Genomic DNA, 25,900 nt, shown 5'->3' on the forward strand with positions numbered 1-25,900 from the left:
CCAGACCCCTTCTCTAGGCAAGGGGAGCGTGGGGCTCAGGTGGTGACCCTGGGCCTCTGTCCAGAGGGGCTGGGACAGCTGTCGAGGTTCTTCCAGGCACTGCTGCTTCTGCCAACTGTTCCCTGTGGGAGTGGTAGGGGTGTTAAGAGCTCCCTGGGAGTGGCAGAGATGGGGTGTCCTGCCCTGAGGGCTCCCCAGAGCAGGAGCAGGGGGACCTGAGCACTGCAATGCAGGGTTAATTCAGCTTGTCAAACATTCAGATGTGTAAAAGGGTAAAATGATTGTGATATGGCAGTGGTGTGACACGCTTTCACAGCCCAGTACTGGGGAGGGAGGTAAGTCTGCACCTCCTCAGGTGTCTCCTGAGTCAGCCCTTGGAAAACCCTGCCTTGGGTTAAAACTGATTCTAATGAAAGTTTGGGTGACACTAAACTGAGTGAGGAGGAATTGGATTAGAGAGAGTGTCAGTTCTGAACAGTGAACAGCAGGACAAAAAAGACTGGAGGAGAATAATATGTAGAACTGGGCCAGGGGAATGCTGCTTTGAAGGACAACTCTGCAAGGGACAGACTCGCCCATGCCTGAGTGATCCCTGACACGCTCTGTGCTTTGTTTCATTTCTCAGTGCATCTTGCTCACACACATGGCTTCTACTCCATGTGGTAAATATTTGATTTATAAAGATTAACATGTTGCTGGCCCGTGTGCTGGGAAGGGTTGTGTGAAAGATGTGCCTTGAGGGTGGCAGCTCAGGGTTTACTCACTGCTAAGGAAACGTTCCTTAAAATGCACCTGAGCTGATTTTTTAAATTGACTGAGTGTAAACAGAACTGCACCGTATTCCAAACCAAGCTAACCCAGAGTGACAGCATCATCCAAATGGCACAAAACAACTTGCCCTTTGCTCAGCTGCTTGTTAGCGAGATTTACCAGCATTAAAAGTGCTTTGGGATTTTGCCATCCAGCCATCCCAAAGTTGTATGTCTGCTTGCCAAGGTCTTCATGTGCTGGACAGACACCTCTTAACTCTGGGAACTCTGTCATTTCCCATTTCTGGTGAGATGTATGAATGAAGGTGATTCCAGAAACTGCAGTTGCCCTGAGGAGACAGCTGACTGGCTTTGTGGGAATTGGTGCTGATGCAGTGAGGAGCTGCCAGCACTGGCGGCAGCGAATCTGCTCCATGGCAAGGAGCAAACAGCTGGCAGTGCCCGTGTGTGCAGAGATATCATCTGGAGAGCCAGGAGGTCCAAAGGAACCACAATTCCTGGGCTTTTGGGGCTTTTTCAGTCTGATTTTAGGTGAAAGCACAATGGCATGCCAACTATTGGTTTCCACTTGTTGGCTGTGACCTTTCCTTTGAAATGCCAGTGATGCTTTCTTGCCAGGGTCTCTTAGAGCCATCCTTGATGCCAGCCAAAGCATCAAGTCTTATTTGAAAGTCCAGTTTATGTTTAAATCCAGATAACTGGTGTAGGTGAGGTGGAAACTTGGGTGGCATTCAGAGATCACAGGAAACTTCCATTCACCTCTCTGCATATGCACAGAAGAAGGTTTATTTGAATACACAGAGAAGAGTGATGCTGAGGGCTTGATCCCTTTTCTAATGCTACCAGAAAACTGTATTTTGTGCTCTTACAAAAGGTGAGTCATTCTGAGACACAGGCACAAAGACCACAGTTTTTGCTGTCTGCTGGGAAACTCTAACTCTCATTAAACATAATCCAGCCCTAAATTTGAAATAATTTTGCTGTTTCCCTCTGAAGATCTTTGGCGTAAAGTTGGGCTCTGCCCTCATTCCCTGCATTACCAAGGGAAGCAGGATTCACTTTGGCCAAACCTCGGTGGGCAGCAGAGCCTTCTGCAGTGCTGCCATGCTGTTGGCAGGCCCTTGGCGCTCTGTGCCGCGCTGCCAGGAGTGCCAGGCCATTTCCCAACTGGCACCTAAGCACCAGAGCAGCTGCCTCCAAGGTCCATTCTTCTGTGGGAGATTTATTGCCAAGAGCAGAGGCGTTGGGATGGGAAAATTGCCTCCATTCCCAGGGGAAGACCCTGAAGAACAAAAGCCAGTTGCTGGTGAATCCATGGTGTGACTCAAGCATTTACTGGATGGCAGGAGTGGGAGCTGTGTGCCTGTTGCTGTAGCAAAAGTGAGTGGGCATCAACCGAAGGAGCAGCTCTGGCTGGTGAGGTGGGGAGTGCCATGGGGGGACCTGGACCCCCAGCCTTGGCATTGTCCCCGGGCAGCTGCAGCCCCGGTGTGAGGAAACGCCGGAACGCTGAAGCTGCTTGGTGAGGACATCGCACCAGGAACCCACTGGACGTCTCTAGACCTGTCCCTCTCTGCCTGCACTCCTGGCCTGTTTTGGGTTCTTTCTGCTGTGAGGATCCCTAGGCACTCTCCCACTCCCTGATTTCTCAGCCGTGATCATGCGCCAGATCTTCTGGGGAGGTTAATTGGACACTTCCATGGAGCAGTGACTGCCAGGGAAGAAGAACCCGGCACAGCGGAGCGGGGAGGCTGTGAGTGCTTTGCTGCGGGCGATGGGGTGGGCTGGAGGGGCGTCTCGGGGTGCGCTGTGGGTGAGGATGCGGGCAGGGGGGTGCGGGTGCCCGGCAGCGCCCCGGGGACTGGGCAGCGACCCGGGGACCCGGCAGCGCCCCGGGGACTCGGCAGCGCCGTCCCGCTGCCAGCGGGCCCGGGGCGGGGAGCGGCGGCGGCGGCGGCGTGCGGAGCGGGGCGCGGGGTGCGGGGAGATGTGCGGAGCTGTGCGGAGCGGGTGCGGAGCGGGGTCTGGAGCAGGGTGAGGAGCAGGGTGCGGAGCGGGTGCGGAGGGGGTGCGGAGGGGGTGCGGAGGGGGTCCCAGCCGCGGTCCCGCAGAGCGGACCCCCGCCGCTCCCGCTCCCGCTCCCGCTCCCGCTCCCGCTCCCGCCGCTCCGGGCGCCGCCCGGGCTGGCCCCGGGCCCGGTGCCCCGAGTCACCGGGCTCGCCCCACGGGGACACCGGGCTCTCCCGGCTGGCTGACCGGGCGCTCCCCCTGCCCCGTTTCCCATGCCCACAGCGGGTTCCGCCCGCACCATCTCCAGGGCGCTCCTGGCAGAAGGACACCCGAGGCCACAGGCGCGGCTGAGGAGCGGGACATTGGCGGTGCCGCGGCTCCCTCTCACCCATCAGATTTATAATTTTCCCTGGATGGCCAAGAGCTGTGTCGGGCGTTTCCAAAGTCTCTGCTGAACTTTGGAAGACCGTGAACACAGAGCCCGGGCTGCAGAGCAGATCTCTGAAGTCCCTTAGCAGCAAAGTGCTTAAATGTGCTTTTACAGCGCGCACGGGAGAGCAGAGATCACTCACACCGGTGATGCCAGTGCCAGGAGCTTTAGGGCTTGTTTGCATTGGCGTTGCCAGTTTCCATCTTGTGTCTTTACGTGCCCTCATCTATGATTTTACCAGGCTTTTTACTGTCGTGCACCCAGAGGTTCCTCCCCCTGGGGAGATGGGGGTCACTGCCGAGCCCTGGCGCTGGCAGCTCCCCGGGATGGCTCCGTGGTGCTGGGAGCTGTGTTCGGGCTCATGGAGGCTGGATTTACTGCTCTGCAGGCTCTGCTCCGGTGCTCTGCTCCTGCAGGTTTTAAAGGCAACAAGAAAATCTGCCAGTGGTGCAACACTGTTTAATGATGCCATTTATGGTGGCTTTTTTATTTAGTTAATGCAAGTGAAGCAGCTCTGCGATCTTTCCTGTTCCCTAATATTGCACATCTCTACGTTTTATGCTTAATTATTTTGTATCCTGCAAACAAATGTTAAACTGAGACCTTAAGATCTTCAAGAAGATCTGGAAATTCTTTGGATAAGATACTGTTCAGGACAGGTATTTCAGAGGGAGTAATTTTCTCCTTTTTGTTTTGAGACTTTCTGAGGAAAGCAGCATTGTCAGGGGATGTAATTTCTGCAGAATGCTTCTGTCTCCGTGATTCATCTCCAGAAATATTTTATTTATTCTAGCAAAAGGTGAAAGCTTCCCAGCTGGTCAGCATGGTTAGGAGAGACTTGAGACCTGATTCTTCCTTCTTCAGCTTTCTGGTGAGTATTACTGGGCTTTTTTTTATTCTGAGTATTTGAGACAATATTAATGTTTCTCCACATGTTACAACACATCCCCTCCACCAGGTCGGTCTGTCCAGGAGTCTCCTTGCCTTTGCAGCCCTTGCCAAGAACCAGACTTGTAAAGGTTAGTGATTTTATCAGCACTCTCTATATGTTTTACAAGCAATATCCAGCGCAGAGAAACAAAAGGTGTCTGGTGGTGCAAACAAAGGTAAAGAAAATTTTTCTGTTACTCTGTTCTGTGCCTAAAATGTTGTTTGCAGAGCTGGTATTTGCCAGGCTGTTTGTTCAGCTGCTGCTCTGTGCCCCACTGCAACTGCAAACCAAACAGATTATTTTGTGCCTGAAAATTGCATCTTCGAGTGCAGAAGCTGGGATGAGCTTTTTGGGGATAAAGCAAGTAAAGTTGTTTTTGCATAACTGCTTTGAACAAGCTTTTCTGAGGGCCATCCCTAGGCAGAGCAGAGAGAGTTTTCCTTTGTGCTGGGCTTGGCATGGCTTGTGTGTCCCACGGGAGTGTGCCCAGCTCCAGCCCTGGCCCAGAGAGCAGCCACAGGCACCCCTGGGTTCAGCTCCATATGGTCTGAGCTTGTCCCACTGTGCCCACCGACCAGCCCAAGGGCTGCAGGGGCAGATGAGCTCCTGCCAGCAGCTCCTCCAGCATGCACAAGGCAGTGTTTCCAGCAGCGGGCTGGAGAGCCTTTCTGTTTCCCCAGGCTATGTGTGTCTTTCCCCAGGTTTTGCTCCTGTCACAGTTGAGACCCCCAGACACACGTATGAATACGTGGCCACTGCTCTGGACTGGTGGCAAGCTGACAGGTACTGTGAGCAGCACTTTGCACAGCTGCTCTTGGAACCCCAGGACAGTGAGCAAGGCTCCCTCAGCAAACTGCTGCAGTCCCACCACATCCGAGGTTCTGTCTGGATAAAGGAAAGGGACAGTGCCCTGCACAAAACAAAGAGGAGACGTGAGTATAAGCAGACATGGGCTATTTAGAGATGTTTTCATACTGAAAAATACAGCTGGGGAAGTTGTCCCTTGTTTTTTTATTGTCACTTTATTGGCCTATGCTTCTTCCTTTCTGCTGACTGAAATTTCTCCTTCTAGGTGGCCACACTGTACCAGTCCTGGTATTCCGAGACAAAACAGACACAAAATACGTGAAAGTGCTCTCTGCCTTCCCGGCACTGCCTGCTGTCACAGCCTGTGCCCACCTGCAGTGGGACACCAGCACCCAGGAGATCGCCACCGTCTTCTCCTACGCCGTGCCTGCCTTCATGAACGAGTTCCAGCTCCGTGGCTTTGTGGATGAGGAAGGCTTTGTCCGCTTTGCTCTCATCGTCCACGGCCACCACTCCCCGTACCTGCCTGTGTTCCGTGCTGATGGACAGTGGCATCACTTCTGCGTGACCTGGCAGCAGGAAAACGGGACCTGGGCCATCTATGCCGACGGGAAAAGGAGGGCATCAGCCAGTGGTCTGTGTTCTGTGGGGCCCTCTGCCCCCCAGGCCATCTTTGGCCATGGCACCTTCATCATCGGGCAGGACCAAGATTCCCTGGGGGGCACCTTCAGGGCAAAGGAGTCCTTCAGTGGGAACATCACTGACCTGCACATCTGGCAGAAAGCCCTCAGCCCCGAGCACATTGAGAAAGTTCGCTCCTGCGGGGTGGTAGAGCAAGACCTTGTTTTTGGGTGGAGCTCAAATGCCCTGGAAGTGGAGAGCACCGTTCAGGCAGTGGCCACACGGCTCCTTTGCCCAGGTAAGTCTCAGTATCCTTGTGGCTACTGTCCTGGCTCTTAGGGCACAGCCCACAGCATCTGCTGTACCAGGGCTTGTGGATTGCTGCAGGAGAGGTGATCCCTGCTGGGGATGGCGGGTCCCTGGGAGACCCTCCTGTCTGTGTGTGTTTCCACAGGACCTGTGGAGGAATGCAGAGTTCTGGAAGTCGGCAGCAGTGGATTCAGTTATGCATCTTGTTTGCAGACTTTGCCTTTCATCTGTCACTACAGCAAGGGTACAGCATCTGCAGTTATCCCTGCATTGCTCCCACCACACGCACTCCTGGCTGGGCTGGTGGCCAGGGATGGGGAGGCCCCTGCTCTCAAGGGGTCACATGCAAAACCCTCTGGGGCTGCACTTTGCTCCAGCTGCCTGCACTCTGGCAGGGGGTTTGGCTCTTCCCCAGCTGAGCTGGGCAGCGCTGTGAGTGCCTCCCAGTCCAGGCATTCCCAGATTCGTTCCCCCTCCCCAGGGGAGCATGGGGAGGGACAGAAAAGGAGAGTGGAACTGTCTCTCCAGATGGGATCTTGGGCTAAAAATAAAATACAGCTGTGGAGTCTCCTTGTCCTGCCTGTCCTGCAGACTTAGCCACCATCTGAGGACCATTGCCCAGGCTTTGAACATGGCATGTGTTAACCACGCTGTCGGACACCTCAGCAGTGGTTCTGGTTCTGGTTTGTCCCCAGATGCATACTGGCAGCTGAAAAGAGCTCAGCAGGAGTCCAGTCACTCGCTGGCCCGCCACGTGAACAGCCTTGCAGCGAGGCCTGTGGTGAGTCCTGCAGCCCCAGCAGTGGCATTGCCAAGGCACAGCTGATGATGGGGAGAGTCAGGGCTCTGCACTGAATTGAACTGTCTTTTCCATGACAGATTCCTGACAGTGTCTTCACGAGTGGTGTGCAAGATATGAACCTCTCTGTGGCTCTTGATGCTCTTGATATCTTGGCAACAGTTCTGAGAGAAGATGTGCCCATGCTTGAGCCAACTGACCTCCTTGCAGTTCTTCAATTACTAAAGCAAGTTTCAGATTTGGAAATCCAGGAGGGAGATGAGCTGGAGATGTTGGAGCAGTTGGGCCAGTATTACATGGAAGTAACGGAGTCAATTCTGGCAGAGCAGAATACTGGGACATGGTCATCGATCAGCCAGGTAATGGTGCCACCAGTCTGACTGCTGCGTGCCTCACCTGTTCATCCTCGGCAGTGTGTTGTGTTTTCTGTGGCTGGGCTGCCAAGGAGCTGTTTGCCATCAGCCCCCTCACTGCTCAAACACCGTCAGGCTTTGCATAAGGGATTTCCATCATCCCACCCCTATGAGGTTTTTCTCTGTGCTCATGTGTGCTTTTTGTGCCTGGTGCAAGGTCTGCACTCTCCACCTGCCTCTGGAAAATGTGTGGCAGTGTCTGGCCTGGCCTGTGCCCCAGGAACCAAGCCAGGGATCTCCAGAGATGATTAAAGAAGCTGAGCAGTTCAGGGCTTGCCTCACTGTTCACAGTGGCTCAGGTCTCCATGGCCACGGCCACTCACAGCTTCTCAACAGTGGCACAAACCCAGCGCTGGCCCAGTGCAACTGGTGCAGCTGGCAGTCTCAGGGAGAAGGATGGGAGCTGTGAACTGCAGGGGTGGCACTTGTGCATCCAGCACAGCAGGACCTCGAGCAATGGGGCTGCTCTTCTGCTGCCCTTCAGCTGGTGAACCCTGTTTCTGGATGAAACCTTTTCCAGGAAGAGCAGATGATTGCTCTACAGCTTTGTGAAAATCAGAACACAAGTCTAAAGGTCTTTCTTTCCAGAAGCTCATTTAGTGATTTATTTTCATGCTGTTTTAATAGCTTTTTATGCAGAACAGCAAGTTTCCCTCATTGCCAGACTTGTCTCCTTGCTGAAGGATCTGGGAACATCCTTCAGTAAAGAAATCACAGAAAAATCACAGAAAAGCAAAGACAAAGCCTTGAGTCTCAACTTCTCCTTTTTTCTGCCAAGGACCAAATGTTTAAGGAAACTCTTCTGAGCTGTGGGAAGGGACAGCTGATAGTGCAGGTGCTGATTTCCATTGTTCTCTCTGGTTTTGTAGGTTATCAGGGGGCCCATGGCTGTGGTTGAGCTCTGTGACAGAATGGTGTCACTCTTGGTCCCACTGCTGACCACAGAGAGGACAAAGATCACGATCCAACATGGGAATATTGGTGAGTGGCACTGGAGGGCATCTCAGCAAGACCCAGATCAGGCACCCCATCTGGTTCCCATCCAAATCCACTCCTGGCTCCTCTCCTCCCCTGGCTCACCTCTTGCCAGCCCTGCAGCCTGCTCCCCATTTCCTCTGTGCAGAGTGTCACAGTGTGAGGGCACCTCTCACACTGTGGATTGCAAGAGGATTGTAAGAAACCCTTGGGCCTGGCAGAAAGGGAGCCCAGATGCCCTCAGTTTGCACAGAAAGGGACCTGGCTGCTGCTGCTGGGGGTCTTGGCTGGGCTATAGTGTCCTTGTGGTACTTTGCTGTAGCAGGAGCTCTGGGGGGAGGCTGAGCCCTGGTTCAGCGCTGACTTTACCTGTGCACAGGGATGGAGGTGAGGGAGCTGGAGCTGTGCGAGCAGGAGCTGAGTGCCTCAGCATATGAGATCCAGACCCCTGAGAAAGGCAGGCACGACCTCATCGAAATTCCTGCAGAAGAAATGCAAAGGCTGAAATCCAGAGGTTTGTTTTGACACCTGAGTTTCCCCGGTACCTCTGCATCACCTTCCTTAGTGGCACAAACTGTTTACCTTGGCCACGTGAGGTCTGGAGAAGTGTGGGGAGGGGATAACCTTGGCAAAAGGGAGATGGGCCATGGGGAAATGTTCTGTAGGGCCCCTCTAGAGACACAGCTGGGAGCTGAGCGTGTTCTGGACCCCAGCATCACCCCAGAGGAGGGCAGTGGTGTCCAGCGCTGCCCTGTGCTCTGTTCCTGTCCCCGTGCTCTGTCCCTGCAGGTCTGCACAGAGTCACAGTGAAGAACATGTGGTTTGGCTACGGCTCCCTGCAGCGCTGCCTGTCCAGCAGCGGCACCAGCGCTGTGTCCCAGGGCGCGGCTGCCCCTGATGGGGCTCAGAAGTGAGTGAAACAGAGCCCGCCGCGCCCCAGTGCTGCCCTCAGTGCCACGAACAGCTCATTTCCAAACTGGTGCCCCGGGGCTGGGGCCACCTTCATCCCCATCCATCTCAGCCCTGGCACCGGGGCTGCCTGCGCACCAGGTGCCCCGCGGGGTGTCCTGCGGGCCTCTGGTGGCCTGGGTTCCCACTCTGCTGGGGTGGCAGGGCACAGAGCCCACGGGGGCTGTGCAGGTGCCCTCCGGCTGGGCACAAGGTGTCTCTGCAGGCGGTGGCTCTGGGAGCGGGGCCGGGCTCGCTGCGCTCCCGGAGCTCCGAACACTAGGTGGGGATGGCCGCCCGCACATCCCGCGCCCGCTGCGCCCGCCCGGCTGCTCAGCCGGATCCCTCGGGATGCCCCAGTGCCCTCCCGGCTGCTCAGCCGGATCCCTCGGGATGCCCCAGTGCCCGTCCCGCTGCTCAGCCGGATCCCTCGGGGTGCCCCAGTGCCCTCCCGGCTGCTCAGCCGGATCCCTCGGGATGCCCCAGTGCCCGCCCGGCTGCTCAGCCGGAGCCCTCGGGATGCCCCAGTGCCCGCCCGGCTGCTCAGCTGGATCCCTCGGGATGCCCCAGGGCCCGCCCCAGTGCCGGGCAGCGGTGGGGCTGTGCCAGGTACCCCAGGGTTTGCCCCGTGCCCGGGCCCTCTGCAGGCGGCCCGGCAGCCGCCGGATCTCTACAGCTGTCCCGTACTCCCGGAGATCCCGTTCTCGGTTCTCTGAGCACATCCTACGCTTCCCGAGCCCGTGAGCAGCGTCCTTCCCCCGGCAGGTACCGGAGCACCACCGTGGGCACGGCTGTGATCTCCTCCACTCTGCTCGGTGAGGACCAGGAGATCAGCACGGCCGTGCGCTACCGCCTGCAGCACCGTGTCCAGGTACCGCCAGGGGCTGTGCCACCCCCTGCCCGCGGCACCACAGCCTGGCCCGGCTGTACCCGGCTGTGCCCGGCTGTGCCTGCCTGTCCCCGGCTGTGCCCGCCTGTGCCCGGCTGTGCCCGGCTGTCCCCGGCTGTCCCCGCCTGTGCCCGCCTGTCCCTGGCTGTGCCCAGCCGCGGCTCAGCACCCAGAGCTTTGGCATGAGCGCTGTCCCTGCTCGGGGCTCTTGCCTTGGCTCCTGTGACCCTGGGGAGGAGTTTGTCCTGTGCTGCCAGAGCCTGTCACAGCCAAGGAGTGACCTGTGCCCCGTGTCCAGCACCTGCGTGCCTGTGACCTCTCCTCTCCCCTCCCTGCCTGCAGGACCTGCCCGATGCTCTGGTGGGGCCCGTCTGTGCCTTCTGGAACTTCAGCCTCAGGTGCCTTGTTTCGGTTCAGGTCCCCAGATTTATGAGCTTTTTATTTCCACTGGAAAACCAAACGTCTCAATAGAAATGTAATGGTAAGAGTAGAGATCTGGAGTTTTTTGCCTCCTTTGCATGCTGACATCCCTTGTCTGCTGGAGCAGAATGCTTTCCTGGGAAGATTTCCTTTGGAGAAGTCACTCACAAGCAAGTGACCTTTAATGAGGTATATACAACTCCGATGGAAAGCCCTAGTTAATTATGGTTGTTGCCTGTGACAAAGAAGAGTTAGTCCAAGATATACACCCCAAAGACATGCAGGACTCCCAGCCTCATAAATCCTGCCTGGCATTGGGATGTTTTTTTGCTGAATGTCACTGTGGTGAGAACACTGAGGCTGTGATATATCATAGATTGGTAATTAAGTCATTCAAGTGAAAAAAAACCTCCTTAGAGTCCCAGACTTGTAGCAGGCATGGATCAGGTAGGGGAAGATGAGAAGGGTGATTTTGGAAACAGCTGGTTATTGTCCAAAGAGTCCCAGCAGCCTGCTGGATGAGGCCAAGCTGCTGAGACAATGTGGAACCAAAGGGAAGTCCACATGAAGACCTGTTTCTGATATCCTCATCTTCCTCCTTTAAACTCTGCTTTTTCTGGGAGAATGAAGTTCCCATCGCGCCCTGGCTTTCTGTGGAAGTGAAAGGTAATTTCCATGTGTTTTCTCTGGTTTTGCTGCACATTAGCCCAGATGCTGGTGGGATGTGGTCCACAGCCGGCTGCTCTGTGGCCAAGTCTCTCCCAGACTCCACTGCCTGTTTTTGCAACCACAGCACAAATTTTGCCATCCTGCTGCAGGTGCACGAGATGCAGGTATGTGAGGAGCCTGTCTCTGGGCTGGGTGCTGGGACTGCAGCTGCTGGGTTAATTCATGAGGGATTTGAGTCTTCTGTTGTTTCATGTCTGGAGCAGAGGACCACCAAGGAGGAGTTCACGCTGCAGACTTTGACTTTTATTGGATGTGGAGTTTCCTTCTGTGCCTTGATAGCCACCTTCATTTTGTTCTTGGTAGTTCGGTAAGAAAAGCCTGGACACTTGCAGCCTTCTCTGTGCTTCCTACTTGGTATTTTACTTCAGAGCCTTTCTCAAAGTGTCCTTTGCCAGTGTGGGGGGATGCAGGTGTGTGGGAAGAGGTGGGAGCTGCCCTGTGCTCCGTGGCAGAGGGGAGTAGTTGGTGTTGGCTGGAGAGGGGCTCAGCCCTGGATGTTTCTGTGGAGATGCTCATTGATCTGTGCAAACACCTGCGTGTCTGTGGCAAGATTTCCATCAATTGCTAACGATGTTTACTATAAAAGCTTCTTTGCTAGAATGAATTTTTATAAAATAAATGGAGCAAGGACTATTTCTTTGATTGCCAGCCCTTCTGTGTCACTTGGCCAGCACAGAGATCTGCCTTGTGAGCATGGCAGTGGCTCTCTCCACCTCCCCCTCACTGCCTGTGCCCTGGAGCCTGGCCAGGGGCTGAGCAGCTGTATCCAAGGGTGTCCCCAGCACCAAGTGCTTGCACAGCAAGGCTGTCCCCTGCCCCTCTGACTGTCACCTTTGCACTGAGTGGCAGAGAGACCTCAAGTTGCCCAGGCAGGCCTGCCCAGCCCAGGAGGACAGGGAGGACCCTTTTGTGGTGCACCCTTTTGTCTGGCTCAGCTCAGGGCTCCCTCTCTCCCTCCCCAGCGTCCCCAAGAGTGAACGAACAACTGTGCACAAGAACCTGATCCTTGCACTGGCTGCAGGAGAAGCTCTGCTCATGTTCAGTGAGCTGGCCAAGTCCAACCAGGTGAGCTCACCAAGAGTGGCCCACTCAGCCCGTGTGGCCAGGCTCCAGCACCACTGTCAGAGCAATGGAACAGAAGTACTTATTAATTCCCTTAAATTAATTAAAGGGTAACTACCTTACCCTTTTATTAATTCCCTGTAACTGTCATTGGGGTAGAATTGTCTCTCTGTTTGGAGATGCACATATATACGTTGTGCAGTGTGGTTTCTGCCCTCTCCAGGTGCTGTGTTTCATGGTCACTGCCTTCCTGCACCTCTTCTTCATGGCAGCCTTCTCATGGATGCTGGTAGAGGGGCTTCTCCTCTGGAGCAAGGTGGTAGCAGTCAACATGAGCGAAGGCAGGAGAATGAAGTTCTACTACGTGACAGGCTGGGGTATCTGCACACTCCTTTGCCTTGGGCCCTCAGGAAAATATTCTTTTTCTTTCCTTTTGAAAGTTTTAATAGGAGAGATGCACTATTATTTGATTTAATTTAATATGAGAAATGGGTGCCAATGCCCTGCAGAGGCTCCCTTGAATTATTTGTCAAATTGCTAGTCTTAGAATATAAGTTGAGCAGAATTTCTGTTAATATTTCTAAATCCAGGAGTTCAGTAGTAAAAAAAATGGAGGAGGAGATTTATGGTAAGTTCTTTTCCTTGGAGAGCATCACCATTGCCTGATAATAATTAAATATAAATGTGTTCCTCACTAAGCACCTTTTATTCTGAGGGAGCCCTTTAGGGACATAGAATTATTTGAATAAGCTGAGTTTTGTGTCAAGAGGAGCCTTTTTAGGGATGTGCTGCTCAAAGAGCACACACCTCGTTGGACACTGGGCAACTGCTTCAAGTATTTTGGATTGGTTTATGTCTTTGATTGTCCATTTTGTTAAAAAAGCGATCTGAGGAATAAATTGCTTTAGTCAGGACTCAGGTTTTGGAATGCTTTATACCTCAGAGAAAGATGCTGACAGCTTGTAAATCTGGCTGTGTTGAGCCAGGACAGATTTCAGCTGCAGAGAATTGATGTTGCTCGTGGGGTTTTGGAGGCTCACGCTGAAGTCTGTCTGGTCTGGGGGGTTTTGAAGCAATTGTCTGGTGCACAGTGCCCTGCCTGGGGCACCTCTGCTTTTCCCAAGGTCTAACCTGTGGGGTTTTCTGCAGGACTTCCAGTCCTTATCGTGGGGGTGACCCTTGCAACTTCCTTTAACAAGTATGTGGCATCCAACCACTGCTGGCTGAACGTGCAGACCAACGTCATCTGGGCCTTCGTGGGGCCTGTGCTCTTCATCCTGGCTGTAAGTGCCAAACCCTGCTGGGAAGGTGGGAGTCCTTTGGGTCTGCTCCTAGAAAAGCAATGCAGGGTCAGGGGTGAAGCTCATTGTGCCTGCTGCTTTTAGAGGAAAATTGTTGTTTTGCTTTATATAGACTTCTCCAACACAAGTAAATCTCTTTAATCAAAAAAGCTTTTTGATAGGAAGAAGTGCTTTAAGAAAATTTTGCTGACCAGTTCTTGGTTGGCTGCTCAGTTAGGAATGTGGTGTGTGACATTGCCTCAGCTAAAGATCCTGTATTTTAATACAGGAACATCTAACACAGCAGCAGAAAAAGGTCCAATATTTATGGGATCCAGAATAGACCTTTAACAGGGAAGAGGTTCTGTAGGACAAGTTATGGGATAAGTTTCCTAGATTCCATCCATGTGTAGAGAGCTCTGTGAAGTCTTCTGATTTCATTGTTTTCCTGGTAGCGATATTTGTCCCCAAGTTCTGAGGCTAGTTTCCAGCAGGGAAGTCCCACCCTGCTGGAAGTCTGCAGGATGTCTCTGAGGCCAGCAGCTCTGCCCTGGCAGGTGAACAGCTTCGTGCTGCTGCGGGTGGTGACGGTGACTGTGGCCAGCGCTCGCAGGAGATCCAAGATGCTGACGCCCAACAGCAGCCTGGAGAACCAGATGGGAACACAGCTCTGGTGAGCAGGGAAGGGCCTGGCTCTCCCAGCTGGGGCTGCTCTGGGTGTGAAACGTGTGAGATAGTGTCAGATAGATGGAAGAAATCCTTCCCAGGGAAGCTGCTGAGGCACTGGCACAGGCTGGCCAGAGCAGCTTGGCCGAGGGAAGGACAGCGAGCTGTGAGAGTCAGAGCAGCAGGGGCAGGGGGGGTTCTCTCCCCCAGGGTAACTGTGCCTCACCCAAAGACAGTCTCTAATCCCAGCTGAGAAGCCCAGCCAGCACCTTCAACTTAGGGAAGCAGTGCTGGTCTCCATCTGCACTCAGACTCCTAAATCTCATCCCTTTAGGACAGGACACCTTGGCAGTGCCTGCAGCAATCCAAGCTTGGGGCTTGGTGAGTTGAAAGTAAGGCTGGGGGCTACACACACAGGGGAAAAGGCAGTGGGGACTTCTGTAATCAGTCAATACTGAGAGACCTCTAAAAAACTGCTGCCTGAGTCATTATTTTATCATGCTCTGTGAATTTTTATTGTTGTTAGCTGGCGCCGGATACCCCTGCTAGACACGCATTGTTCCCCTGTAGCATAAATAAATTTTACCAAATTTACAGAAGCACAAAGATAGGGCATTGCTGGAGGGCAGGGTGACATCCATGTGCAATTAAAACAAATAGAGAAACCCTCCTTGTACCAGAAATTGGGGGGAAATAGCTGTTTTCTCATGGCTGATGACGTCAAAGAGCTCCCTTCTTGCTAACTTGCAGTGATAAATGAAGAGCAGGGCTGGCACACTGGGGTCTGGGAGGTGAAATATTTGGTTTTTCCTGTCTTAACTTATTTTGTTTCCAGAGGAATTTGTTCCACAGCTCCTGTCTTGGTGGTGTTTCATCTCTGAAATGTGCCTGGATAACCCTGAGCTCTTCCTCCCGCCAGGGCCACGGCCAAACCCGTCCTGGTGCTGCTGCCCGTGCTGGGGCTCACCTGGCTGTGTGGGCTCCTCGTTCCCCTCAGCATCGTTTGGGCCTATGTCTTCGTGGTGCTGAACTCCCTCCAGGTGAGTCCTGCCCCAGGTGGGTGCCCAGGCCAGGGCCAGGCAGGCACCTGCAGTGCTCTCTACCTGTCCTTGCAGCCAGGGACACCTAGCTCTGAAGCCAGCCCAGCTCTCCCAAGCCACTGGGCTGTTTTGTCTGAGGAAACTCATTTCATCCTTCCAAGATACAAAATATAACCCCGGAGACCTTGCACATCTAATGGCCCTCAGCACCAGTTTCTGGCAGTGTCCTACTGGTGACACAGGTTTCCAGTTCAGATCCTGTTTCTTGTGCAAGTTTTTCTCACATCAGTGTGTTTTCAAAATGGCAGTGACAAACTCATTAGAGTTTTTATTTGCTTGTATAATGGGTAATTAAAATGGTACCTGGGCAGTCAAATGGGGCAGACATCCCTCCTGCTCTTTGCTCCTGGGAAATGAGCCTCTCCTGCAGGACAGGGTGCCTCTGTCCCTGTCAGAGCAGGGCTGCTGGAGGAGAGCCTGTCAAAGGTCACACCCAGCCACAGCCTGCTTGACTGCTGCTTGCACGGTGTGTTCCAGATGGGTGTTTTCCATCTAGCTCCTGCTCAGACATTCTGAGAGGTTGTGACCTCTGTGAACAGTCCAGGCTCAGCCACCTTCCCCTTGCAGTTCAGCCTTACTGAGGGATACTGGGGAAGAACTAAGAAACAAGAAGTGAAAAATCTTTACCTCTGAAATCCATGTTGTCTGCAGCCATGCAGCTACTCCCCAGGGGTGCTCCCAGTGCCCAGCGCCAGCTGTACTGGGATCTGGTGAGATGCAGGAGTGTTTGGTGTGCCAGCTTTGGTGGGCTGGTGAGCAGAGCCTTGCTTGGGACAACTGAAAGTTTGGGGGCTGTTTCTAGCTCTGACTTGCAAGACCTTGTGTGGGTAATATAATCTCCTTCATGCTCTTCATTCCTCTTCACCACCTGGCTACATTTTTAAGGCTTTTTGCTTGTCTTGGTATCTTCACGGCCATGGCTGTGACTGTCACTATTGCAGTCACGTTGTGTATCAGTTAGTGTTAATAGGGAATTCTGGAGGGCAGAAAGTAACTTCATCACCTGGTGCATAAAGCAGCACTCAATATTTGCTTCTGAGTTTACTGTTTTCGTCAAAAGACTTTAAAGGTTTAGCCAGCCTGTATGTGGTTAAGAGAGCAAAGCAAACTGTGTAAGTCCCAGCAGCCAGGAGAGCTCAGTTCTGCACCAGGCTGGGACTGCTCCCAGGGCCTCGGGATATCTGCAGCTCAGGGACACACGGTGACAAAAACTCCTGGAGCATGTGCTTGCCACCTGCGGTTCAAAGCATCAACAGAGGCCTTGCCAACCTTGAGAGAAGGCAGCTGTAGATGGAGCTAGAGAAGCACTGAACACCCCTGAGCACTGCTGCACACCACGGCTCCCAGCACGGTCCTGAGGGGACCAGGAGCTCTCAGCAGGCAGGTGGGAGCAGGGAGCTCCTGAGGGCACCGTGTGGAGCAGCTCCTGAGGGCCCAGCGTGGAGCAGCTCCTGAGGGCCCAGTGTGGAGCAGCTCCTGAGGGCCCGGTGTGGAGCAGCCCAGCCCTGGGGCCGAGGCTGTGCCTCACCAGAGGTGCCCAAGGGCACTCCCTGGCCTGTCCCAGCCCTTGGCACTGCATATTCAGGGTCCCTTGCCCAGTGCTTGAGCACAAATCCTACTCTAGGGGATCCAAATCAAGGGAGCAACTGGGCACTGCCCTCCAAAGCAGTGGGATTAGAGTTTTGCAGCCCATCTCCCGTTTTTCCTCTGTTTCAGTAGAAATTGGCTCCTGCCGTGTGGCGGAGCGGCTCTGGGCGCTTCCCTCTGGCACACTTGGCTGCTCCAGCGTGGCGCTGGCCCGGCTCTCCGGGGTGAATCCCGGCCTTATCGCCACGTGCACAAGATGGGTGGCTGCTCAGGGATGTGCTGAGGGGCTGGCGCTGCTCCAGCAGCCGGGTGCTGCTCACGCACATCCGTCAGGCCCGATGGGAGGCTCCAAGGCCAGACAAGGGCTGCCTCTGCACATCCCTGCTCCTAGGGATATCAGGAGGATGGCAGGAGGCCTGTCTTGGTGATAATTATACAGCATCAGTTCTCCATGTCTCCTCATGCCATGCTTGGGTTACTGAGCAGGAGAGAACTGCAGGCCCAGAGCTGTGTGACAGACATGGCTGTGCCCTACTCACTTGCCTCTGCCCCTTCATAACCAAGTTCAGGACAGTCTGCAGATTGCCCCAGAGAAGAAATAAATGCTGGTGAGAGGCTGCAGGGTTGAGAGAAAGCCATCCTGTTTCAGCCCCTTTCCTTACTTCCTATGGATCACTTGGAATTTCCTTTGAGGCCAGAGTGTTTCTTCACGTGTGCAGTTGTTCTGTTGCTGGGGTTGTTTTTGTCTGTCTGCTTTCTGCTTGTCTGCAGAAGCCCAGGCCTGTCTTCAGAGCCCCAAACATGACAACTCCTCCTGCAGCCAGGCAGTGACTGAAGGGCGAGAGGGACTGAGGGGCTGTGGGGCAGGAGCAGGAGCAGGGCAGGGGCAGGGCAGGGGCACAGGCAGGAGCAGGGGCAGGAGCAGGAGCAGGGCAGGGGCAGGAGCAGGGGCAGGAGCAGGGCAGGGGCTGGGGCAGGGCAGGGGCAAGAGCAGGGGCAGGGTGCAAGGGGAGGGGGCAGGACGGGGCTGCCCCAGAGCTGCATCTCTGCCCACTGCTGCAGCTGGGCCTCCTCTCCTTCCTTGCTCTCCTCCCAGCCGACCTCTCCGCTCCCCCCTCCCCACGCTCATCCAGAATGATTCTTTCAAGGAAGACCTGCCTTGGAAGCCTGGCCAGCAATCTGGTCTGGGGGAGTGACCAGCATTGCTGGCTGAAGGACAGGTCACGGCGCGGTGCCAGGGGGGCTGCTGCCATTGTGCCTGCCAAGAGCTCGCAGATGAGAGCAAGGCTCGTTGGAGACAAGATGAATTGCATCTCTTGCTGCAGCTGATTTATCTAGCTGCGATAACAAAACACCCACAGATATAACATAAATCTGCTGGGCCAGATAGGGCTGCCTTAAGGCCAGAATCGTCGGTCTGGAGCTGTAATTAGCCCCAGGCTGTGGCCCCAGGCAATGCTCGCTCTGGGCCTGGCCTGGGCACTCTCCCTGGGCACATCCCTCACACAGCTGTGCCCAGAGAGCCGTGGTGGCCGAGGTGACACTGTCACTGCTCCTCTCCTGGTGTGTGAGTGCAGCAGACTCTGTCAACAGCTTCTCTCAAGTGTGGAAGGTCCTTCCTGCCTGGCTGTCCCTGGCTGGACTGTGCCCACCATCTGTGCCAGCCTCACCCATCCCAGTGCTCCCCGAGCCTCTTTGCTCCATGAAAAGCAGCACAAACCAGCTGTACATCTCTGACCCTTCCTCTGCTCTCTCCCTTCCAGGGCCTGTACATATTCCTGGTCTACGCAATCTATAACAGTGAGGTAGGAGATGGGTTCGGGCACTGGTCACAGCAGCTCTGTGTTGGCATCTGGGGGGAGCTGGGTTCTGGCAGCTGCAAGAGGCAGCACAGCCCCATTGTGCTTCTGGAACTGTGGCTGCTTTTTCTCCATCCCTTGCTGGTGTGGCTCTCTCTCATGTCCTTGCTCTGCTCCAGGTGAGGAATGCCATCCAGAGGATGAAGGACAAGAAGAAAGCCCTCTCATTCACAGTAAGTTGGAAAGAATCCCTGCTGCCCCTTCATCCATCAGCCACCCACCAGAGGAGGGTCCCAGCTGCACTGTGGGTCTGCTTTGAGGAGATGATGGTGGAAAGAAATCTGATTTTTAAATTTTTGTCTGCCTTCTTTGTGATCTTGCTGGACACCACAGACCCAAAGATGGCCTACCCATACTAGGCAGCAGCCTGCTCTGCCAGAGTGGGTGGCAGCCAAAGCAGTGATGATGAAATCAATCCTTGATGTTGGATCTGGTGTAGCAAAGGCTCCTTGCAATTTTCACTGTCCTGTATCTCTTGCCTGTCGTTCCAGAACTGCTCTCATCCAATCAACTACTTATCCAGTCCACGAAACACGACCTCCTGGGACACGGGGAAGCTGAGTCCTGCAGCTGAGGCTGCCCTGCCAGGCCCTGTGCAGAAAGACCCTCCAGTGAAGAACATCACCAGCAAAGGTAAGAGCGTTGTTGTCACTGTTAGCGCAGCCTGGCTGGTGACACCACAGTAAAATGCTTTTCCCAAGACTTGAATCGTAGTGCCGCTGGCACTGCATTAATTCCTTTGCACACTGTGCCTGTGTGAGCACAGGGGCTGCTGCTGCTGCTGCTGCTGCTGCAGGGGAAGGCAGAGCCTCGTGCATGTGGATCAGGCCCATGGCTGCAGCCTGGCTGGGTGGTCTCATCAGCATGTTAGGCAGCATTGCATTCTCCTGAGGCAAAAATCCATGTTAGTGTCTTAAAATTAATTTTCTGGAAGAGAGGCAAAGGTGACAGTTGAAAATAGGGATTTTGGCTTTGTGGAAAAAGGTTTTGCGTTCTCCAACCACTTTGTGGGTGCAGTGATGCAGAAAACCCGTTTGGTCCCTTTGCTTTAGTGGGGGACACAAAGCACCAAGTTCTTGGGAAAGCAAGAATATTTCTGTTCTCTGGTCTATGGACTCATTGCGCTGCTTCACCCTTCAGGAAATTTTGGAGCCAAAATTCCCATGGGCATCTCATCCATTATGTCAGCGGAGAGACCGGTATGTAGCACCTCGTTATCCTTCCTCCTCCACCCCTCCCAGAGCACAGCAGCTCTGCAGGGACCTGAACCTGCCCAGGGGGACACCAGGGCAGGGCAGCTTTCCAAGGGCGGGACAGGAGTGGTCCCAGAGCAGTCGAATTCCAGGAGGGTGCTTAGAGCAGGGCCCTACAGGAACATGAGGTGTTGCTGAATTCAGACCATGAAGCCCTGGGCTGAGGTTGGTGTGGATCTAGCAGGAGACTTTCCCAAGGACAGCAATTTAAACCAGTCAGTGGGGCAGGTGCCATGGGCTCTCACCCCTCCCAGAAGGACTGTGCTGCCTGCATCAGGAGGGAGAGCTCAGGCAAGGCACGGCCGAAAGCAGGGAACAATTTAAATTTGACTACTCTGCTCCCACTTCCATCTCCTGCTTTTGAAATGATCATCAGTCCTTGTGTACTTGACATACAAGTGCTGTAATTCCCTCAGAATAAAATCCAGCACTACTTTCATGAGTCTCTCACTGAAGGATCTCTCTTTCCCTCTCTAATATTTATCCTTTGAAAACCTATGTCACATAGACAGCTCTTATTTATCCAATAGATAATACTTCTACAGCTGGCATATCGTTCTGGAGGCACTCAGTAAAATCCATATTTCCATCTCTCATGATTTATATTGTGGTTAATGCCGAACAGCACCAGGGCTCACTCACAGGTGATGCTTTTCTCAGGCAGCCAGGTGCTGGCTGTGTGAGCCAGGGTCAGGGCTGAGCTCCTGGCACCGACAGAGGCGTGGGGATTAGCCCAAGGACCCGAGCTCCCTGAGGCAGGGGCGTCAGGAGGCAGCAGATCCCCTAAATGCCAAGGCCGTGCCATTTCTGAGCAGCAAAGACAGCAAGTGCTTCCCTTGGCACGAGGGTCACGGAGGGCTCTGCTGCATCTCTGCTGCACAAACATTGCATTTTTAATGTGCTCCTTCCCTTTCTGGCCAAGGCAGGTGCCAAAGCTCCAGGGCGGACATGGCAGGGTCTGTGAAGCACGGCAGGGCTGGGCATGGCAGGGCTGGGCATGGCAGGGCTGGGCAGGGCAGGGTTGGGCATGGCAGAGCTGGGCAGAGCAGGGCTGGGTATGGCACAGGGCTGGGCACAAAGAATCCTGGGCACAGCACAGTGCTGGGCACAGAGTCTTGGGCATGGCAAGGCTGGGCACAGCACAGGGCTGGGCACGGCAGGGTTGGGCATGGCAGGGCTGGGCACAGCACAGGCTGGGCACAGCACAGGCTGGGCATGGCAGGGCTGGGCACAAAGAGTCCTGGGCACAGCACAGCGCTGGGCACGCAGAGGGCTGGGCTCGCCTGTGCCCTCTCGGTGTGCCCTGCGCCGGGGGAGCTGGGGCTGCTGTCAGTGCCCTCAGTTATGTAAGCCAGGCTGTTCCTGCTCCCTGGCTGAGTCACGGCGCTCGCCAGCGCAGCGGCGGATTCAGAATGTCACTGGCAGCTGCACAATAGTTGGGATGAAGAGAAGATGCTACTTAAAGGCGTTTGAAAACACTTAAAATGACAAAACACTGAGCGAATGGAGATGCAAACACAGAAAAGATGTTCTTAGTGTTTCAGCTTTTTTAAATGTTGTTTGGTGATCTTTGTTGTTGTTGGACTGGGAGGAGGAATTTCACATCTCTCAGAGCATTAAGCATCCTTTAAACACAGAGTGCAGACTGTGTGGGCTCTTCCCACCGCAGCACAGGGGGTTGTTCTGTGGTCTCCAGCATGGTACCCAGCCTGGTGGGTCCCCACGGGGCTGGAAGGGTCCCCAGAGTGGGGTTGGGAGCAGGGTGTCAGCTCCCCACGGCCGAGGGGTGCAGCTGTGGCCAGGGACCCTCTGCCAGGTGCCCGTCCCTCGGGGCTGGTTCCCAGCCTGTGTGGGGGAGTGGGTGCCTCAGTGCTGGGGCAGGGGGTGGGTGGGTTCTGGGGAGCCCTGCCTGGCCCCAGGGAGTGTGCTGGGGACAGCCAGCACAAAGCCATCCGACCCATACCCTCTGCTAACACACCTTCTCCCCTCTTTCAGGCCGTGGAGCTGACAGCGTTCAAATGCTCAGGTAACCTTTGCCTACATCATGTTCTGTAGTTTTTGCTGCTGCTGGTGCTGGTTCCTGTGGTGGAGTGTTGGAGGGCTGCCCAGAGGGCAGCTGCTTTCTGCTCAGGCTTCAGGAATTGTATTCTTTCCAAGCTGCCCTGATGGGTGCTGTCCTGGCCAGGCTGTGGGAAATCTGTGTCCCCCCGGGCAGGTGAGGGACAGCTGGGGGCTGTGGAGCCCCAGCAGCCCTGCCAGTGGCACTGCCTCTCCCAGCAGCACTGCTGGCTCAGCCCAAGGTCCCAGCCCAGGGCACCTGCCTGGATTCTCCCCGTGTCTCTGCACCTTTCTTGCTGCCCGTCCTTGTCTGGCATGGGCAGGGGGCAGAGCTCCTGGTGCTGAGCTCTCTGCCTGCCCCCAGCCCCACTGCTCTGTGGCAGGGCCTGGGCTGCTTCCACAGGGGCAGCAGCTCTCTCTGCCCTGGGCTGTTTTAAACCAGTAGCTGTGGCAGAAAGCACTGGTGGGTGCTGGGAGTGCCATGATCCCAAAGAAGGGAAGCTGGGGAAGATGGGTATTCAGACAGGGATGGATTTATGAGCTTAAAATCAGCCATTTAGCTTCTTCTGTTTCAGGTTGTAGAAAGGCCAATGTCACCATGGAGGTGGGTAGAATTAAAACCAGAAATCCCTCCTAAGCCCCAGGCCTCTGCTGAATGGCAGCTCCCTGCTACCTCCTCCGTTTCCCAGCCTGGCTTTGGGAAAGTCCCCATCTCCTCAGAATACAAATGCAGCATATTTCACTTTATTTTCTTTAACAACCACTGCTGGGTACTCCCAGTGCAGCTTCTGGATGGGGACCCTCAAGTGGACAGTGCAGTGAGGACACACCAGGGGTGGAATGATCATTTTTCTGCATTGTGACATTTTCTTTTGTCAAGGCAAGCTTTCCTCCCCACACTGGACATATGAGAAAGGCAGAAACGGTGGCAGCCAGGAGTAGCTGTGCAGTGGCATTTTGGGCACAGAAATGGGGTCTCAGAGGCAGCAAGACCTGCACTCCCCATGGGCATCTGTGCTCTGTCCACCCACCCTCACCTTCTTCTGCATCTCTTACAACCCACGTGTGTTATTAAACTCCAGCTGTGCAGAGAAGTGGGTTGTTTAGTTTGGGTTTATTTTCTCAGGTGAGCCCTCATGGGTTTTTAGAAGCCCAGGTCTGCAGAGAGGGTGATGGAACACCAGGCTGGGCTCGGTGCCAGGGGTGGAAGGAGTGCTGTGCCTTTCTGAGCCCCCCAGGCTGCCCCCGTGGCCGGGCAGTCCTTGAGGCTGGGCTGAAGGAGAAGATCTCAAACCAGAAGAGCTCTCCTCTCACTCTCGTGTTCGTGCAGCCCCCGCTGCTCCAGGCTCAGCCACGAGCGCCTCCAGCCACTAAAGCAGAGAAGAAAAGGCTGTAATGCCCAGCTGCAGGGTGCTGGGGGACCCCAGGGCAGCTCAGCCTCACACAGGCGTCTGCCTTCACATTCTGCTCACAGAGCAAAGCGCTGCGGAGCCCTTGGGTGCCAGGGTGGGGACAGATCAATCCAGCACAGGCTCTGTCCCCCTTATATTTGCTGTGTCCCAAATAGTTTAATGAAAAGAGACGTGTTTAGTCCCAGATATCTTTACTAGAAAGCTGCCAGCCAGCTGACGAAAATGGTGCTGCTGCCAGCAGGAGCTGTGGCAGAGACAGAAGCCCACCTGTCTCTCCCAGGAAAGCTGTGCTGGATCTGGGATGGGGTCCAGCCCTTCTGTGCTCCAGGGCCTCAGCCACACTCTGGGCGGTGCACTGGCTCCAGGGGCAAGAGCCAGACAGTGGTTCCATGGGGAGGTGAGGTGGGTGAGGATGAGGGTGGATAAAATCCCCGTGAATGCCAGGCCAGAACCACAGCAATGGGGAGTTTTGCAGCGTGGCTGTGGCAAGAGCCAGGCATGGCCTCCCCCCCAGGGGCTCAGCCCATGGAGCAGTTGTGCAGTAATGAGCTCCAGCCCAGCTGTAGGGAGCTGCTCTGTGCAGCGAGCCCTGCCTGGCTTCATTACACACTTTTTGTGAGCAGGGCATGGCTGGGGCAGTTCACATATTTGCACAAACAATAACTCCCATCTTCCTTGTCTTGGCAAACAAGGGCTCCAAGAGGCCTCCACATCCTCCATCTCCTCAAGTGATGGCTGCTTTGTTTCCTCACGATAATTTCATTATTCTATTTGAATACATTTATATGTTGCTAAGCCACACATAGCAACATGGATCTTGTCTCCACAGCCCAGCCTTCCACTGATCGATACTGAGTAATTCTGCAACTCTCACCATATTGTGTTCCATCAGCTTGGTTTGAAATAATAAGGAATTTATGGGTCTTTGGGATTCAAAGCCAGAAAAGCACCTGAGTGTCGTGGGGAGAAATGCAGGCCCCGTCCATGCCAGCCCTGCTGGGCGGCTGTGGCAGGATCACCCCTGGTGCCATGGCCCTTCCTGAGGAGTGCCTTGTGTACCCTGTGCAGGAGATGCAGCCCGTGGGGCACCGGTGCTTCCTGCCATGGCAGAGCTGCTCTTTTCCCTAAATCCCATTTAAAGCTCCTTGTTCCGTGCCCCCAGCACTGGGTGCTGTGCTCAGGCCGATGGCTGACAGGGAAGGAGAGGTTTCCCTCCAGCCATGGCCCTACATGGAGACTGCTTTGGCTCCCTGTCACAAGGACCATGCTCCAGAGGCCCCCAAAGGAGCAGGGGGGTCTCTGGGGTGGCAGAGCTGAAGCACTGGCAGGCAGGGCTGGCTGTGCCAGCCTGGTGCCAGCTGCACCCGCAGCTCTGTCCTGCAGCAGGTTTGTGCTGTGGGGTCCCGCCAGTTCTCCCCCTGCCCTGGGAGGGACCCCTGTCCTACCCTGCTGCCAGCAGAGCTGAGACCTTTTCTCTTTTGCTTTAGGTTTCTGAGAAGTTTCTGGGTGAGGAGCCTGCAATGCAGAGGGTTCTCCAGCAGGAAGGATGGCAGGTTGGAGGAGCTGGCTTTCCTTGGAGAGCTTCCAGCCCAGGCAGAGCTGACACCCTGCACCCCTTCCCAGCACCACGTGCTGCCAAGCCAAGGCAGGGGCAGTGTGGGGTCTCATGGGGCTTTGTCTGCTGCTGACAACTGCCCTGCTCCTCTCCCGGGTGGGTACTTGTGTTCTGGGGTCCCCTGGCTCCTGCAGCCTCTGCCAGGGCAGCCAGGGCTGTTCTGGGGCAGCGCTGCCAGCCCTGACCCTGGCAGGGCAGGGTTGTGGCTCTCGCTGTGGCTGCCTGGGGGAGCTGGAGCAGAAGGATGGGACCAAGCCCAGCCTGCCCAGGCTCCCGTGCCCGTGGGGATGGCAGCTCCCCTGAGCTGGGGCAGGGCTGGGACGGGCTGTGTACCAAGCACAGGCACTAGGGAAGCCAGCAGCTGGCTTCAAGCCCTTTCTAAACCAGCTGACATCAATAGCATCTTCTGCTCTTTAGGACAAAAATCCTCTCCCTGCTCCTGCTTGGGTTCCTGCCCAGCTGGCCTGGCCCCTTGCCAGCTGGGCTCTGCTTTCCTTCCCTCTTCTCCTGTTACCTCTGTAGTATTTAGAAAACACAAAATGTGGTGGGTTTTTGCTGATTACGACAACAGTAAATGCTGATTTTAAAGACAACCTCCTCTCCTTGTTGCACTGTGTCCAAGGGAAGGGGCTCATGTCCAGCTCTGCGTGGCTGAGCGCAGAGATGGGGGTTTGGCCATGCTGCAGGGACCAGGGCACTGCCCACTAATTGCCCACAGATGTTGCTGCTCCTGCACTCACTTGCAAAACACTTTAAAAGTCACTATGGCCATTCCCAGCAGCCCTTTGAACCTATCTGGGGTGCCCAGAAGCAAAGGCAGCAGCAGCCCCCCGCCCCAGCCACGCTGTCCCTGTCCCACGGAGGCAGGGGCACCCCAGGAGTGCACCCACAAACACCCAGCCCTCCCTGCGCCGAGCACCAACCACAAGGCTTAGAAAGACAGCCAAAAAAAACAAA

General features: G+C 55.0%; 1 protein-coding gene across 2 annotated transcripts; it reads left to right on the top strand.

The window, feature by feature from the left end:
• The first annotated feature begins 3,931 nt into the window (after window positions 1–3,931).
• Window positions 3,932–25,610, top strand: ADGRD2 (adhesion G protein-coupled receptor D2). Of its 2 annotated transcripts, none has more exons than XM_072936773.1 (25): window positions 3,932–4,081; window positions 4,169–4,229; window positions 4,843–5,073; window positions 5,214–5,867; window positions 6,024–6,122; window positions 6,574–6,659; window positions 6,758–7,036; window positions 7,960–8,071; window positions 8,445–8,579; window positions 8,855–8,975; window positions 9,779–9,884; window positions 10,245–10,300; window positions 11,029–11,155; window positions 11,255–11,358; window positions 12,014–12,116; window positions 12,316–12,490; window positions 13,263–13,396; window positions 13,951–14,066; window positions 14,979–15,099; window positions 18,510–18,551; window positions 18,725–18,778; window positions 19,097–19,238; window positions 19,746–19,804; window positions 21,854–21,884; window positions 24,816–25,610. In XM_072936773.1, exons 1-25 carry the CDS (start codon window positions 4,034–4,036, stop codon window positions 24,821–24,823), a joined length of 3,204 nt encoding a protein of 1,067 aa, XP_072792874.1. In that variant the 5' UTR covers window positions 3,932–4,033; the 3' UTR covers window positions 24,824–25,610. The 2 variants fall into 2 exon arrangements, with proteins under 2 accessions (XP_072792874.1, XP_072792875.1); XM_072936774.1 differs by having other exon boundaries at window positions 12,337–12,490.
• The last annotated feature ends 290 nt before the right edge of the window (window positions 25,611–25,900 follow it).

This window comes from Taeniopygia guttata, chromosome 17, assembly GCF_048771995.1.
Source record: "Taeniopygia guttata chromosome 17, bTaeGut7.mat, whole genome shotgun sequence".
In the NCBI taxonomy this organism is placed as follows: Eukaryota; Metazoa; Chordata; class Aves; order Passeriformes; family Estrildidae; genus Taeniopygia; species Taeniopygia guttata.

Excerpts from the sequence above, each read along its gene's own strand:
- ADGRD2 (XM_072936773.1), top strand. The coding sequence starts at position 4,034 with ATGGTTAGGAGAGACTTGAGACCTGATTCTTCCTTCTTCAGCTTTCTG. Across the intron at positions 6,660-6,757 it reads GCCTTGCAGCGAGGCCTGTG|ATTCCTGACAGTGTCTTCAC; the intron begins GTGAGTCCTGCA and ends TTTCCATGACAG. Across the intron at positions 7,037-7,959 it reads CATGGTCATCGATCAGCCAG|GTTATCAGGGGGCCCATGGC; the intron begins GTAATGGTGCCA and ends CTGGTTTTGTAG.